The 15,846-nt window shown below is 32.4% G+C and overlaps 1 protein-coding gene across 15 annotated transcripts in view; it reads right to left on the reverse strand.

The window, feature by feature from the left end:
- LOC128182264 (twitchin-like) overlaps positions 1-15,846 on the reverse strand; it is a 73,923-nt gene that overhangs the window by 36,514 nt on the left and 21,563 nt on the right. For 7 of the 15 annotated variants that reach the window (XM_052851261.1, XM_052851335.1, XM_052851092.1 and 4 more), the window contains 19 exons: positions 15,369-15,460; positions 13,586-13,802; positions 13,347-13,434; positions 12,830-13,132; positions 12,413-12,492; positions 12,289-12,313; positions 11,233-11,490; positions 8,594-8,610; positions 8,305-8,440; positions 7,777-8,019; positions 7,388-7,433; positions 7,173-7,231; positions 5,758-5,805; positions 4,088-4,176; positions 3,735-3,779; positions 2,323-2,502; positions 1,180-1,447; positions 302-441; positions 20-49 (listed from right to left, as the gene is read on the reverse strand). In XM_052851261.1, the coding sequence (XP_052707221.1) occupies positions 20-49; positions 302-441; positions 1,180-1,447; positions 2,323-2,502; positions 3,735-3,779; positions 4,088-4,176; positions 5,758-5,805; positions 7,173-7,231; positions 7,388-7,433; positions 7,777-8,019; positions 8,305-8,440; positions 8,594-8,610; positions 11,233-11,490; positions 12,289-12,313; positions 12,413-12,492; positions 12,830-13,132; positions 13,347-13,434; positions 13,586-13,802; positions 15,369-15,460 (2,364 nt within the window). Of the gene's footprint in view, positions 1-19; positions 50-301; positions 442-1,179; positions 1,448-2,322; positions 2,503-3,734; positions 3,780-4,087; positions 4,177-5,757; positions 5,806-7,172; positions 7,232-7,387; positions 7,434-7,776; positions 8,020-8,304; positions 8,441-8,593; positions 8,611-9,297; positions 9,385-10,999; positions 11,066-11,232; positions 11,491-12,288; positions 12,314-12,412; positions 12,493-12,829; positions 13,133-13,346; positions 13,435-13,585; positions 13,803-15,368; positions 15,461-15,846 lie in introns of all 15 variants that reach the window. The other 8 variants (XM_052851674.1, XM_052851804.1, XM_052851458.1 and 5 more) reach the window with 8 other exon arrangements.

Genomic DNA, 15,846 nt, shown 5'->3' on the forward strand with positions numbered 1-15,846 from the left:
TTTGGTGACTGACCCTTACCTTATCTGGGTTCTCTCGAATAATTTTTCTCTGGATTTACACAATAAAAGCACATTGAAACTCAATGAACAGAACCGAACTCCTTAATTTTAGATAAAAAGATTCAAATCAAATTTGATGAAATGAAAGTAAGTTATTGTTGAAATTTTTTCTATGTTTTACCTGAAACCTATTGAAGCTTTGAGAAAACAGAAAATGAAATAGATGAATCGGCATATTTACCGGTAAAAGAACTTTTTCTTATCTTTATCGAAATTTAAAAATAATTTGACCTTCACTTACATCAATGGGTTCGCCATTGCGATACCACTTGACCTTTGCCCTAGGATCAGACACAAAGCACTCCATAACAGCTTCCTTTCTTCTCGTGACAGAGTATTTCTCTGGGAGTTTTTGTGTGAAGAAGTATTCAGGCTCTTTGGCTGAAAAATAGTTATACTTATGTGAGAAAAATATTTGGAAATACACATCTCAGAAAATTTGTCTTGTAGATTTGAAAGTTGCGTTTAAAAATGATTCCATTAATAATTAATAAAACAATTTCAAATCCCCCCCCCCCCAAAAAAAAAAAAAAATTGTTCTCAAACTTTTCCAAATGCAACTTGAAAACTACAAAAAAAAATTCTGCAGTACGATTGCTTTCAGTGGTATCTTTCAAATAATTCTTCTTGCTGAATACTTTTACTTTTTAACAGAACAAGGCGAACTTAGTACTTCAAGCAAGTTTATCAAAAAAAAACGCTGCTAAAATATGCCCTCAATACTAGCGCTGCTAAAGAAACCTATGCATTCATAAAATACATAAATCTCTCTAAAACATCGCATGCAGAGATCAAGTGTCATGCAGTATATATATTAATAATATAAATATTTGCATAATATGATAATAAAAATCAACCAGAAAAAAGGAAAGAGTGTAGAAAAGAAAGAGAAGTTCTGGTCAAATTAATACCTGAAATTTCCTAAGAGACCTTCTTTTTATTGCATGGGGTTTAGGAGTTTGGGAGCAAGGGCGCAGGGGCAAGTGGACAAAATTGAGCGCTGATGGGTGTAATGCAATGGTTATTTTGATTTCCTGATTGCTGCCTTAACTAAGACTTCTTTCAAATTTATATCAGTATATATTTTCCTCCAAAACCCCAAATCAACTGGTAACCTACCTTCAACATACAACCAAGCAGACGTTTTGACACCATTGCACTCCAAAGTGTACTTTCCGCCATCTTCCAATTTGACATTGTGTAAAATGAGTTTGTAAATGTTGCCCTCATTTTTGAAATGATACTTGTGACCATTGAAGATCTCCAGTTTGTTCTTGAACCACTTGAGTTTGGCATTGGGTTTGACAAATTCACAGGAGAAGACGGCTTCTTTGGTGCCCTCTTTGATTTTCATGTCCTGCAGATCTTGCAAGAACTTGTCCGGTTCCTGTGAATGGAGTCAGCATTAGTCAATGTAAACAAAAACACCATAGGTACTGGTAATATAAAATAATTAAAAATTTCCATTTGCTTCATTTTATTTCACTCTCAATCAGCTGAAATATCTTTATTTATTAATAAAGATAAAAAGTTTTGATTGTTTTATTTATAACGAAACGATAAATATAAACATTGTATATTAAAATTGTTTCTTACAATGCAGATCTGGCAATTACAAGTACTTACCAAAGTTATATTTCAAATACATAAGAAATTAAAGTAATTAAATAACATTTAAACACTGCAAAGTCTAAAAACATTTAACTAAAAGAAAAATTGCAAGCCATGCTGCTAACCTAAAGAAAAATATGTTCACCTTGCAAAGTGCCTGAAATTCTATATTTGAGGAATTTTAGAAAGTAAATACTGTACAGAAAATGAAGAAAAAAAACTCTCTATACCTAAAGGTATATGCATATAATTCAATATTTGGTCTATTGGAGGTATATTTATTGTTGAAATAAAAATTTTGTGCTGGTTGTCAAGCTATAAGCATGTGTTGGTATCATTCAAACAAAAATGGAGTATTTTTCTTAAAAAAGAAAAAAAAAGATTTGTAGGAGGATTTATCTTATAAGATCGTACAAAGAAACAAAAGAAAAGTGGAAGGACAGTTTAAATATAAAATGACATTGTAAAATTTGCTATTGCAAGCAAAATGGGAAAAGATGGTTTCAATGATCATTCTTTTTGATTAAGGCAGAAGTGAAGGAAAAGAATTCAAGTGAAGTGTGTAGAAAAGTTATCAAGTGTGTTAAAAGCATATAGAAGCTAGAAAGGAGTGATCAGTGGTTAGGGCTATACTCTTTATATGTCCTATACCTCTTTTTTGACCTCCCTGTGTTGGAGAGTTGGCCAGTCTGGAATGAGCTCTACCAAAGACGCCCTGCGCTGCTGCATGGAGGACCTACGATTTTGCTCTATTGCCTCCAGCTTGTCAACTGATGGTTTTTTAATTGGAATATCAAGCGTTTCAACCGACTGTCTTCTACTGCCTCTATCCTGATGAAAACACACACACAGACAAACTTAACTTTCTAGTCTATAGCTAGCTATAGCTACTAGGGGTGTAAGCCAAGTATAATCTACAGCTAATGAATCCTCTGATTTGCCTTTCAAGTTGTTTTTCAAAATTTAAATTTAGTGGAAAACTGTTCACAAAAGTTTAATAAAAATTCTTTGGAAAAAAATTAACTAAAATAAAACAAATATAAAGGAAAAAAAATCAGAGGATTTATCAATTAAAAGAAAAAGCACATATACATGTAAATACATGAACATAAAATGATAAATGTTCCATTATCGAAGCATAGGTTGTCAGACAGACTAAAGCACCCAACATTGATTGGTAAGTAAGACACTGTCCAGTGGTCTAAAGTCCACACCTCTAATTGAACCTCACTGCAAAAAAGAAAACCTCTAAGAGGCAGTTCTCATGTAAAAACATCATTATTTTAGTCCTATCAGTTCTCCACGGCTATATCACACCACAAACTGACAATAATACAACCAATGCAGGCACGCTGGACCTGCCTTATCAACAGTTTTTCTGTGCTTCAGAACCACATGGAAGGGGTCCCCCTGCGAATCTGTCGAGGCATTGGACCATCGACGCTGAGACAGGTCTTTGCGAGACGGATAATAGGGTTGAGGTTGATCGTCCGAGATCAGTGAACCTCGCCTTGAGGGACCCACACTTGGGCACTTGTAAATTCAATCAATCATGAAGAAATCAATTCATCAATCATCGATAACTATTCTACATAGCAATAATGACATAAACTAAATAATGAATGTACACAAAAAAAATACTCAGCATTCTGCAACTCTTTTTATTACAGGGCTGTTGATATAGATACAGGAAGAATTAAAGATGCTAGAAAAAAAAATGGTTAATATTAATGTGATGAATTAAAGGACTGCTGAGATATATTAGTGAAGTTTCTAAAGTGCAAAGGCAACTTTCAAGTTGTTAACAATGTAAAAGAAAAAAAATAGTAATTAAAGGTTACTGCTAAGAGATGAACAACAAAATAAGTTCTGCATATTCAATCAAGTCTGTGCAGCCTCTGCAATACGATCAAAAATAAGAATTGACTGGAAGATCTGGCTTGTTACTCTAGAGTGTGCGCTTCAGTGGTCAGAGTGAAGAGGAAGCTTCTAGGAGTAATTTAATTCAGATTAAATGGATTAATTGTATTTTTTATATGTTAGGGTCAGACTCTCTATAATACCTCTTCTTCCTCATAAATAATGGCTTGGCCACTAGATGAACGGAGCTGCAACAAAATGGAATCAAGTACACACATGTACTACACTCTGGTTTATAATGAGCTGTCATATATGCTTCTCGTAGGCGAGTCTACAGCTAGCAATCTACTATGAAACTTTTCGAGATTATCCCACATTCATTTGCAATATTTCATGTGATCCCATTTATATTTTTTCCCTTTTTCAAAGCACTTCTGTATGATTTAAGCCTAACTTTCTTCGTTGAAGCGTCGATCAAAATTTTGACGAAAAACGCATTTTTAAAGTTGCAGACTGAATAACCGACACTATTCTACATGCGAACCTGAGTTCTTACCTTTTCATCTTCACTGTCACTTCCTGGAACTTTCTTCAGTTGTTTCTTCATCATCTCGATCTCCGAAGGACGTCTGCCTTTCTTGTCCACTGCGGAAAAAGATTTCATAAATACAAATTAATCTGACCGTACAAAAATTTGAAGGAAAATTTAATCTTCATTCTCTAACAATATGCTCCTAATTCTGTGCTTTTTACTTTGAAATGAAAAAGGGATTTTGTCATATAAGGAGGCTGCTATATAACTAAACAACAAAGGACTTTGTTTGTGAGATGAGGAAAGTCTGTGATTTAATTAATTACGACGCCACTGTGAAATGAGTGCTCACTGCTCTTTAAACATAAACAATGAAAATTTACTTTCTACATAAATAAATTTGAGGGAGAAAAATTTTATTAAACAGAATATTAAGGTTTATTTTCTATCTAATACTCAAGAAATGCTAGGTGTACAAAAATATTAACGAATATAACACAAAAAGACATTTCTATGACTGAACTACAAAACATATTTGACAACAGTATGGGTTTGAATCTGTTTTAGTAATTTGAAGAAATCTAAATCTCAGAATGTTCCCCTTTTAAAGTGTTGTTGTCAAAAATGTTGTGAGAAATAAAATTTTACTTTTACTAGTACTAATCTACTAGAGATTTGATAAAATCATCACTGCAAAACTAAGATAGAAATAAATGAGGAAGAGATTCATGGCTAAATATTCCAAAGAGTTTCTTTCAAACTGCCAAGGCTAAAGAGATATATGAATAAAAGCTGTTTGCTCTGTGCTAAAGCGCTACAATGCAAATGAGAAGTCTCTATCTAATATAAACATTATATGTAGTGTAGAAGCATTTCATTTTCAAAAGGAGAAATTTTAGTTTCAATTTTATTTCTGCATTTATAGATGCAGTATAACAATTTGTGCAATACATATATTAACTATCAAAAATATGCAGTTGAAATTTGAATACTTAACTTTTCAAAAAAAATATAATTTGATTATTTTTTTCAAGAATCAAAGTTACTTAACTTCTCCATAAAATATCATACTTCTACAATAGCATCAGAGCCACCCTGTTTCAAATGAAATAAAACCCAAAAGTCTACAAAAATATTCACACTGAATTTTCTGTGAATGAGCTTGAATTTTCCTAGTATACATTTTTTTAAAAGACTGCACATCAATTCTGTAATACATGTAGACTAAAATTTGCCATCATGCTACATAGGGCTATATTATTAACCCTCTCAATGAAGTCTAAGTTTTGTTCGACAAGTCATTGATGGATAATGAATATCAGACTATAATACACATGTATGTAAATTAATTTCATCTATGCACATTGAATTTATGCACACAGAATTCCGAGAGTATATAATTGTTCTTTTCTTCTCTACATAATATATTTCTCCTTACCAATGGAAAAAATTGAGTTTCTTGTATAAGATTTATGATTTATAACATCTGAAAGAAATATCAAGTCTGTATATTTTAGAAAACACATGTTACAGGTACAAAAGAAATTCAAGCTCATATTTTTCCAAAAAAAAAATCTACTCCTGCACCAAACCAGATAAAATGACATAGTCCTTCTGGTTTATAATTCAAACCACAGGATTCATCAAACAATGAAAGAAAAATTCACACAAGATATCGTTGTTCAGATACAAACCCATGGATTGGGGTTTAGACTGAAGAGATGGGTTTTGTTGGTTACTGCCTGAATAAGCAAAGAACAAAAGTAGAGATCGAGAGTCTACTTATTGCAACAACAAATACATTAAATTGGCAATTCCTCAAGGCATCAAATTTACTACTTTTTAGCATCTTTTAAAATGACTTTTCTTGCAATTTATAATAATATCCATAATTTTATTTGTTGCATTTTTTACTTAATATTATTTTACTATTCTAATCCCTAAATCTACATATCAAACACACCGTTTCTGCATACCTAAATTGTTTCTGCAAGTTTCTTTAACTTCAAAACCAATCTCAAAACTTTTTTCTCTCTATTATTTTTGCCCATGAATTTACATATATTTAAAATTGAACTCTATCTAATAATTATGGCAAAAACTCAATCATATCAAACTGCAAAAATCTGCTGTTTTAATAAAGAGTTATTAATAATCTTGAGAGATTAGAGTGAAAAGTTGCTATATTAAGTTACCATTAAGAAAGTTATCACTATGAAATAAGAGTGAGAGTGAAAAATGTCAGAGCACTTCAGATCATACCCAAAATCCCTTACCTTTTACTATCATTCTAAATAATTAAGGTTGAAAGTTCCTTTGTTAAGGGAGACAACTCTTGCAGGGATAAATCACTATTATTCCTGTTTTAAATATTGTCACCTCTAACACTAATTTCTAACAAAAAAATATGCTAATTATGTAGATTTCTAATAAGACTGAGGAGTTTTCAGGAAAAATTGATATCCAAAACACAAATTTGACTTGAGGCAATGCTTAATCTTCAAACTGTGAAATGACAGCTTTAAAATAAATAACTACCAGTCTTTATAAATATATATACAGAGTATATCTAAAGATATTGTGATATTGAATTTGGGAATATTTGAAGTGCTCTGTGCAGCAAAATCGCAGACATGACAACAGCGCACAATGACTACAAATAGGCTACAAAGTATGTTGCTAGGCACCCGTTTATAATACGGAAGACTAAATAATTGCTAGCGCACAAAAATTGAACTGCCGTACATTACAGCGCAATGCATATGGATAACCGCACTTATTTCTGCATAAAACATACTTGGCAAATCTGAAATTGAAATTAATTACATGACACATGGCAAGTGAAGATTTGCAGAAAGTTGGCATCAGTATATTGAATTGGCTTGTTATATAATGCGCAGTAAGCAAAACGTGGTTTTTTTATGATTTCTTAAGGATCCATTTCGAATTAGTCAATATATCACAACAAAAATCAGCCTTTTCATTATGTCTGTAACCCATCCAGAAAATAATTGGCTCAACAGTAATATTCACGGATATTTCATCTTTCAAGGGGAATACATTGAGCTCGCTTTAAAAAAAAGGAAGAAATCTGTTGTAATGACTGTACCTGGTTTAAGTGATCCCCAGTCAATATCCTCATCATCTTTCTCATTTTTCTTGTGATCTCTAAAATAGTTTATGAAATAAGAGTAAATTGAAGCATACGCCAGGAATAGATCAAGGAAAGACTTGTCAATTACTTTCTATAAATAAAATGAAATCTATTATAGATTTGTTTAAAGAATATATTTGTTTTTTGATATCATTATAAGAATAATAAACCTGTGTTTCAGTAGATTCCTGTAATCCAGTTGCGAGTCCTTGGGATCTGAAATAATGAATAACAATGTCATTGCATCTACCATCCATAAACAGGAATTGATTTAACAACACAGAAAATTCAAACATTAAACTAAATACCACTTCTGGAGACTGAAAAAAATACTGTTTACAGGGAAATATTCGCCCCCGTTTTATTTTCATCCCTTTCGCCCTCGCCCGTGGGCAAATTTAAGACTGGGCGAATTCCAATTTTCTAAGCTACTTCTTTAGTACACAAGCATATCTAGGCAAATTTAAGACAGGGTGAAACCATTTGCAAGCGTAGAGGGTGAAAATAACACATTGGCGAAAATAATCCTGTAGACAGTATCAAGAAAAGAGAAAGTTACCTTTCACAAACACACTCCATGTTGCCTCATCCACCTGGACACCATCTTGTTCCAAGATGGCGGTGTATTTAGCCTCGTCTGTAAATCGTGAACGTCTGATCATCATGGTACTCTTATTTCCCTGGGTGGTGATTTTGGTACGACTGTCGTTCTTTAGTTCTCGGCCACCGCGTAAGTATTTTACAGCGGGGGCGGGTGCATCAGGCTGCACTTCGATGTCCAACTTGCACGAAATGTCATTTCCTGTCATCATACAGTCAATTTTATCAGTAATAACAAAAAATGCCCATCATTCTTTTAAACTTAAAAAATTCACAATCAAACATACATGTACAATATTCAATATATATGTGACATGCCCGGTATTATTTTTTAATTAAAAAAAATCAAAAATTCAAAAATTCAAAATAATTAAGTTTTGTATAACAATGTACACTGAAAAAACTCTGATTCCTTAAAGTACACTTTTAAGGATTTTTATTACCGGTAGTAATTTTTTATTTAGATAATCGTTTTCACTCCCAATACCTTCATCCACACTCTGATTGGACGGTTTTCCCTTGAATTTATGGGTAGGACCGTCGAGTTTCTTGGGAGCATCTGCAGCTGATTGTTTCTTCTTAACAACAATTCTCTTAGGCCCCTGTGTTTCATATTCTCCGTTCTATCAATATTCAAAATTAATGAATGACTTAAATTGATTATTAGAAACTTGTTTATCAGATTCATTGGATTGTAATTTTTGAGAGAATTTGGATGAATTATTGAGTATTATACCTGCATTCAACACTTATTATGAGCAATAAAATAAACATACCTTTTCAGGTGTACCTTCTACAAAGGAAATAATTTAAAAAATCAAGTTTAAACTAAGAATATGTAATACTATCTAAAGCATAATATAAAACTGTTCAAAGGAATATGACAAAATAATCACATCTGGATAACATATAAATTTGATATACAAAGAAATGGGGAAAAATCAATATTGATTATAAATAAAATGGTATGGGTTTTCATAAATAATATTGTTCATGCAACAACATAAATAAATGCAGGTATATATAGGGGAGCTACATGTATATGTAATCTATGCTATATAAGGGATATAACATATTGCTGTACTATTATATGATATATAGCAAATAAATGTATAAAAACTTATTTCCATGTATTTTATCAGTTTATAAACAATACATACCTGATTTCTGAGGGTAGGTAAGACAGTAATTCTTCGTTATAATCATAATTTTTTTTTGAAAAATTAATTTTTTTTTATTTGATGAACAAATGTAAATATATAGCTTGGTTCCAAATAAAACATCATTATTGTGCTTATATATCATCAAATGATAAAAATGAAGCAGTTTACATGAACCAAAGTTTTTTCACAACATAGTCACTATACTGTTAGAGCCGACATAGTAACTATATCATTACAGCCGACATAGTCACTATATCGTGAGAGCCTTTCACAACACCAAGCCCTGCTATGTTTCCGGATTATATATCTATACCTACCGTTGTTCGCTATGATTAGTGGAATGTCGGGTTTATCATCGTCAGCCTCGTATCCATCTTCCGAATTGATAATAGCATGGATCTCGTCTTTTGGAACCAAAGTTATTTAATTATCAGCTAGTTTATGATCATAACATAATTGTACATACAGAAGTGCTGTTATATCAATATAGTCAAAAGCATGAAGTTCATTTATCCTGCAGCTACCCCTTGCATTGTCAGAATAAAGGGAACACAATAAATCAAAGCTATATATTAGGTCAATGCCCCAATATAGCCTTGTGCATTTATCTGAAGTAATATATAGTGACATCATCTTTTTTGCTTCGTTTACACCATGGCATCGTGGTTTCAACTGCGGATATGCACCAAAAAATTGTCAAAAACAACTTGTTTAAAGCATGTATCGTGATATTGGTTACAGGATAAACAAAAAACATGTTAATTGTCTTGAAATCTAAGCAATATTTGGATGAGGGTAAGACAACGTGATTGAGGGCTAGGCTTGCAGAGCCAGGTCGAAAACGTTTTCTTACCCTTGCCAAAATATCGCTTGTATATTTCAAGACGTCTATTTAATAGGTTGGGATGTATATATCTGAAACACATTGGTCACTTTTAAGGATAAATAGTTTCATTTTGTGCATTTACACAAAGGTTTTGTAAAAGGGCATCAATGCAGATATAACAGCAGAAATATTCTGCCTAGAAATGTGTCATCTATATACATGTAAATATACACTTAACTGATCTATATACTAATTTTTCATTTCATAACGTACACATATATCTTAAAAAACACATTGGATAAAAGTGCAAAGTTTTGAAAGATATATCATAGCATCTAGTCTATAAAATAATGCAAAAAAAAAATTGATTATAAATTTTTCTATAAAAGAAAACTGATATTTTGTATGATCTAAGGAAAATTAGTACCAACATCAATAATTATGTGCAAGGAAATAAGGTACATTGCTTTAGACAAAAGAGAGCTTTAAGAATTCATAATGTACATATTCATATATATTATAAATACAAATGTTAGAAATAGAAGATAAAAAGGAAGTAATTTACATATCGTAACAAAAGAAGCCTACAGACAATGTACACATGTACAGGTTAGAAATAATCATCCATTACATAGACATTTTGCCCACCAACTGCTGAAGTGCGTACGTACAGTGAATCATGCACCAGAACTGTGCAAGTTATTTCCCTTAGTACAGTCTACAACATGAGTATCTTCTACAGGATAGTTCCCCTATATTGATATAACAAGCAGTGTATACACAAGTGTTATGATAGAATTTACAGCTTTACTGTACATATCTCATGCTGTCAACAGGGTGATCATTTTTTCAATTCTTTTTTTTTTCTCTCCATTTTTTTTTTAAAATAAGTACGAAACAACTTTTATACCGTTAGTACATATGGTAACAAATGGAATATAATGATGTACCAAGTCAAAACAGTAATTTCATAAGAGGTGCTTAATCAAATTTCATGCCTAAAAAATTTATTTAAAATCTTGATGTTAACATTATCTATGGAAGATCAAAACTAGCTGTAACTTCTGTAGAAGTATTTTTGTGCATTTCAAACATTTCACCACGTATATATTTATCTCTCTCAGTACATCACTGCTTACAACATCTACACAAGACTTTTCACCCTGTTGACGTTCAGAGCCAGACTCTCTTACCCTCTTCCAATATGGTGGTAGGTTTCTTCTGATATGGTTTTAATTGCCTTGGTGAATTCTTATTGGCTGTTGACAAATGACATTATTTACAAGAAAAATATTAACATTGTTTACGACTGACGTACGGACCACAACATGTAGGGAGGGGGGCACCTTACCCATATAAGATGACAACAGAGAGGGGGGAGTATGGAGTGACCGTAGTGTGGGAATTTCTATCGACCAACATTTACCTTCATCATCTATAACAATTTTAGGGGCCTCTGGTTTGGGCTCCTCTTTGGGTTTTTCTGGAGCCTTAGGCTGTTCTTTAGGCTTTTCAGGAGCCTTAGGCTCTTCTTTGGGTTTTTCTGGAGCCTTAGGCTCTTCTTTAGGTTTTTCAGGAGCCTTAGGCTCTTCCTTAGGTTTTTCTGGAGCCTTAGGCTCTTCCTTGGGCTTTTCTGGAGCCTTAGGCTCTTCTTTAGGCTTTTCAGGAGCCTTAGGTGTTTCAACTAATGTTGTTTAACAGGTAAGGTGTACGAAGAAAGAAAGAGGAAAAGACAAGGAAATAAAAATCAAAATCAAAAGAAACACTGTGAATCAACTAAATTAAAACTATATAGATCAAATATAAGGGAGAGAGAAAATAAATCAAAATTAAAGAAAAGATTTTTTTGAAACTAACATGCCGGTAAAATGTTAATATATATGTAAAAAATTTAAAAATAAAAGAAAATAATTACTGAAGACAGTGGCAGGCACGATAGATTTCCACACACATATCAAAATAATAACCCAAGCAGTCTATGCAGTTCTATTTAGAAATTTCAATCAATACAGATGACATAACTGTCCTATAGCTCAGAGTCTATATATACAAACTAAAGTTATAACCTAGCTGCAGCATAAACTTAACAAAATTTTTTTGTTTAGAGGAAACTTTGTTTCTCAAATTATTTCAGTTGATCTCTTATAATCTTCATCTACATCAATTAATTTTTTAAAGAATTTTTTTCAACTTTAAAATCTTTTTTTGAATTTTGTCGCATTTAAGAAAAGCTTCAATGTTTTTTCCCATTAATATAAAATTTGACCTTTAATATACATGTTCACTTTTTTAGTTTTTATTGTCTTATAAACAATTATTATCATTGCCAAAGACAAGTGAATCTCGTATCTTTCTTTATTTCATATTAATCATTGGCTTTTGTTATCTTAAAAACAATTTTTATCATTGTCAAAGACAATCTGGTATTTTTTTCTTAATTCATATTTATCAATTAAATAGCTGTTCCAAATCTTGAGCCTACCTTTTTGTTGAACTTCCTCTTTCTTCTGCAAAGACCAAAAACAGTCATTTACAAAAAAGTTTTTTTCATTAAAAAAACTAGTTAAATTCATTAATCAGCACAATAGACAGTTTTAAATCTTTACCTCAGGTTTCTTTTCTTCCGGTTTCTTTTCCTCCGGTTTCTTTTCCTCTGGTTTCTTTTCCTCTGGTTTCTTTGGTGCAGCTGTAAATTGTAATAAATCAATCACTATATACTTTATACTCATCTTTCCATATTTTACCGTATATTCATTTGTTCCCGTCAAAATTTTAAATAGCTTAAAAAGATTCAAATACAAAACAACATATTCCTTTGACATGGCACTATAAACTGCAATAGCTCTGCTGGCCAATATATTCATGAGGCTAGTTAGCCATTGAGGAATATGCAAACAAAGCAATACACCATATTACCTAGAAACCCTTTTATCAAAATTTACATTGCTTGGTACACATCAAGAACACATGCTATATGATGGCCACTCAATGAGATTTCTATCCTTTTGAGACACTTCACTAACCTTTGACCCCAAGACTTGCAGAGCAGAAGGCAGATCCAAACTGGTTCTTGACTTCCACCTTGAATTCTCCTGAATCTGCAGGTTTGGCATCGGCTATGTACAGACGACAGGTTCCCTTGTCATAGGAAATCTTGTAGCCATCGGAATCCTTGATTGGCTTGCGGTCCTTTGACCAAGTGGCCGTGATTGGCTCAGTTCCTGTTACCTTGGCGATCAGGTCCAGAGCCTCTCCTTCAGTTACTGATTTTGGTGACAGCTTCTGGGAGAAATTGGCAGGTTCAACCTTAACCTGGGGCATAAGAGCTGCAATCAAATTAGAAAAGTAGTCAATTTTTATATCCATTAACAAATTAAGGAGATTGAAACTTTTCTATTTGCAACATTGCACACTCTTGACATGACATTTCTGAGGAATAACTGTGCATGAAATTCTTTGATGGAATAATGGTTCAACAGAATAGCTGGACATGACAGCTTACAGATTCAATTAGAAGTGTATTATAGTTGTGATCTATACCTTTCATGTTGATTTTTGCAGTGGTAGTAATTTCCCCTGTTGGGTTTTTGATGATACATTTATAATCCCCAGAGTCAGAATCCATTGGCTACAATACAGAGAAGATACAATCATATTGAATTTTCTTTCAGAAAACAATTTATTTTCACAGTTCCTTACGAACTGAATGATTATCAGTGCAATTTTATATCTTTTTAAATTCTTTTTGGTCCAGTCACCCAGAATAGATGAAAACTAACATTTGCAATTTCAAGGAAGATGAGAAAAACTCCAGGGCTTTCTTCTTTAACGTCCATCCTATAGCGCCCTCCTAATTTTAGTAAGGAGTTTCCAAAATACCACATGGTAGTTGGCCTGGATTTGGAGTTGATTCTCATATCACAGACCAGCTTTTTACCGTTATCCACCAAGCGGACATTTGGCATGTCCTTCATGGAGGGCGGACTCTCTTTTGGTCTGCAAATATTAAATATAAAGTCCAAGTCCATATGAGGATAGTTAAAACAATAGTAATTAAGATGCTCAACTTTATTTAAAAATCAAGAAAAACTCCAAATACAATGAAACATGGATAAAGTGGACTTGCTTATAATGTATTTTTGATTACAGTGAAGTAATTTTAACCATCCCACCCACCCCCAACCCCCAGTTTTAATACAGTTGTATTAAAAGCTTATTGGATATAAGGAATTGCAATGTGATAAAACAGTTCAAAACTGTTCCTGACAAATCATTATAAGACTTGTGTGTTTTTTTCTGTACATATAAGTGTGTTTTACTGTAAATGCACACTAAGGACTTAAACAAACAGTAAAAATTAATATTCCGATTAAAATAGTCTCATCAGGTTTGGGTTACAGAAAAATTATTAATTATCTTATTATCAGGTTTCATTATAGACTTGTAGTATGACCATCAAGCAAATAATTACTGTACATTATAGAGAAAAAGAATATATTCAATCATTATTTGGTAATTGTGATGATAATTTATAAAGGACCTTTAAATAAGAGCTGAATTAAGCTAATAGGTCATCCTGTCTGTTAGTGAAAATACATACACTTAATAAAAAACAAACTCTTGGGAAAGAGAAAAAAAAATTAAGAAAATTTAATCCCATTTAACTGGCTTATCTTCTAGTAAGTTCCTGTGAGCTAGGATGGTACAGCAGGCAGAATTTCCATTCATGTTGAAACAAAGTAGCAATTAAAAAGACATAAATAGCTCTTACGATAGCCTCCCGCAAACAGCCTTGACCCCACAGAGCAACAAGGTAACAAATTTATATTGTCTTATCTTTATAAGCTTCTGTGCAGGACAACAAATTGCATTTATTGAGCTTCCACACATCTGTGCCCCATGTGGCGTTAGGTATTGCTGGTGAAAACTTCATCAAATACATCAAAAATCTGGGATTCCAGAAAATCGGCTTTGAAAAGAACTCAATTAATTTACTGACAGCTAAATGTGGAAATATCAGTCACCGATTGCATCTCTTTATCTAGGTTACCCGAGTTTAACTGCATACGATTGCACTCATTTAGCACGCACTTTTGATTTATGACTTTGTAAGTGTTTCTTCCTGGAAGCTTAATTAACCTTGCTTTTACTGCAACAACATCAAACTTTAGATAACAACTAATGAAATATAAGTAAAAGGGGAGGTAACTCCATGCATATAAAGACAATTAATAGCCTTCATGGCTTGGAAAATGCAACAAATATAATTACATAATTTTCCTTTTCATTCACGTAAATGTTTCATACAATTAGTTTTGAAAAATTGTCTTAAGTCTTTATTCGATAAATTCAGTTAATTTAATCAACATTTTTCTCTAATGGGAAGATGAGGACTTCAAAGCATTAAGGAGCTACATCTTGAATGGTCAATTTACCAATCTAATTAAAAGTTATTGTAAGTTTCAATGAAAATTCACACTTGTAACTCAAACATATCGCTAAGATTAGAGTTCTTAACAAGGTCAATTGAAGGATGCTGTATAAAATAAAGACTGTACTTACGGTTCTAGATTGATGTTAATGGTGGCTGTGCCCTCTCCAGCATCGTTCTTAGCAACGACTTTGTAGTTACCACTGTCAGCCGCAGAAAAATTCTAAAACATAAATTAATAATGTAATTTCATAAAAAATCAATCAAATTAAGATTGCATGAATTAAATTGCTTATCATGACATTCAAAATCATGCTTATTTCATTCCATATTATTGCTTGAATCTACATGTATATTTTTAAAACTAATATATTCCATTAAACTTGGTATCTCCAACATGAATACAGTGTATAAAATACTATGGATGTCGTGAAAGAGGTTTTGGAAAAACAGACCACCATTTCAAGGTACAATTGAACCCTGCAGCTAATATCTCAAATTTTGGGATATCTCAGAGATATTAAAGGAATCCCTGGACAATTCAAGCTATTAAAGTTCAACAATACAGAGTAGGCATAGGGATAATTTCTAGCTAAATATCTTCCCTAC

Source organism: Crassostrea angulata, chromosome 1 (genome assembly GCF_025612915.1).
Source record: "Crassostrea angulata isolate pt1a10 chromosome 1, ASM2561291v2, whole genome shotgun sequence".
NCBI classification, from domain to species: Eukaryota; Metazoa; Mollusca; class Bivalvia; order Ostreida; family Ostreidae; genus Magallana; species Magallana angulata.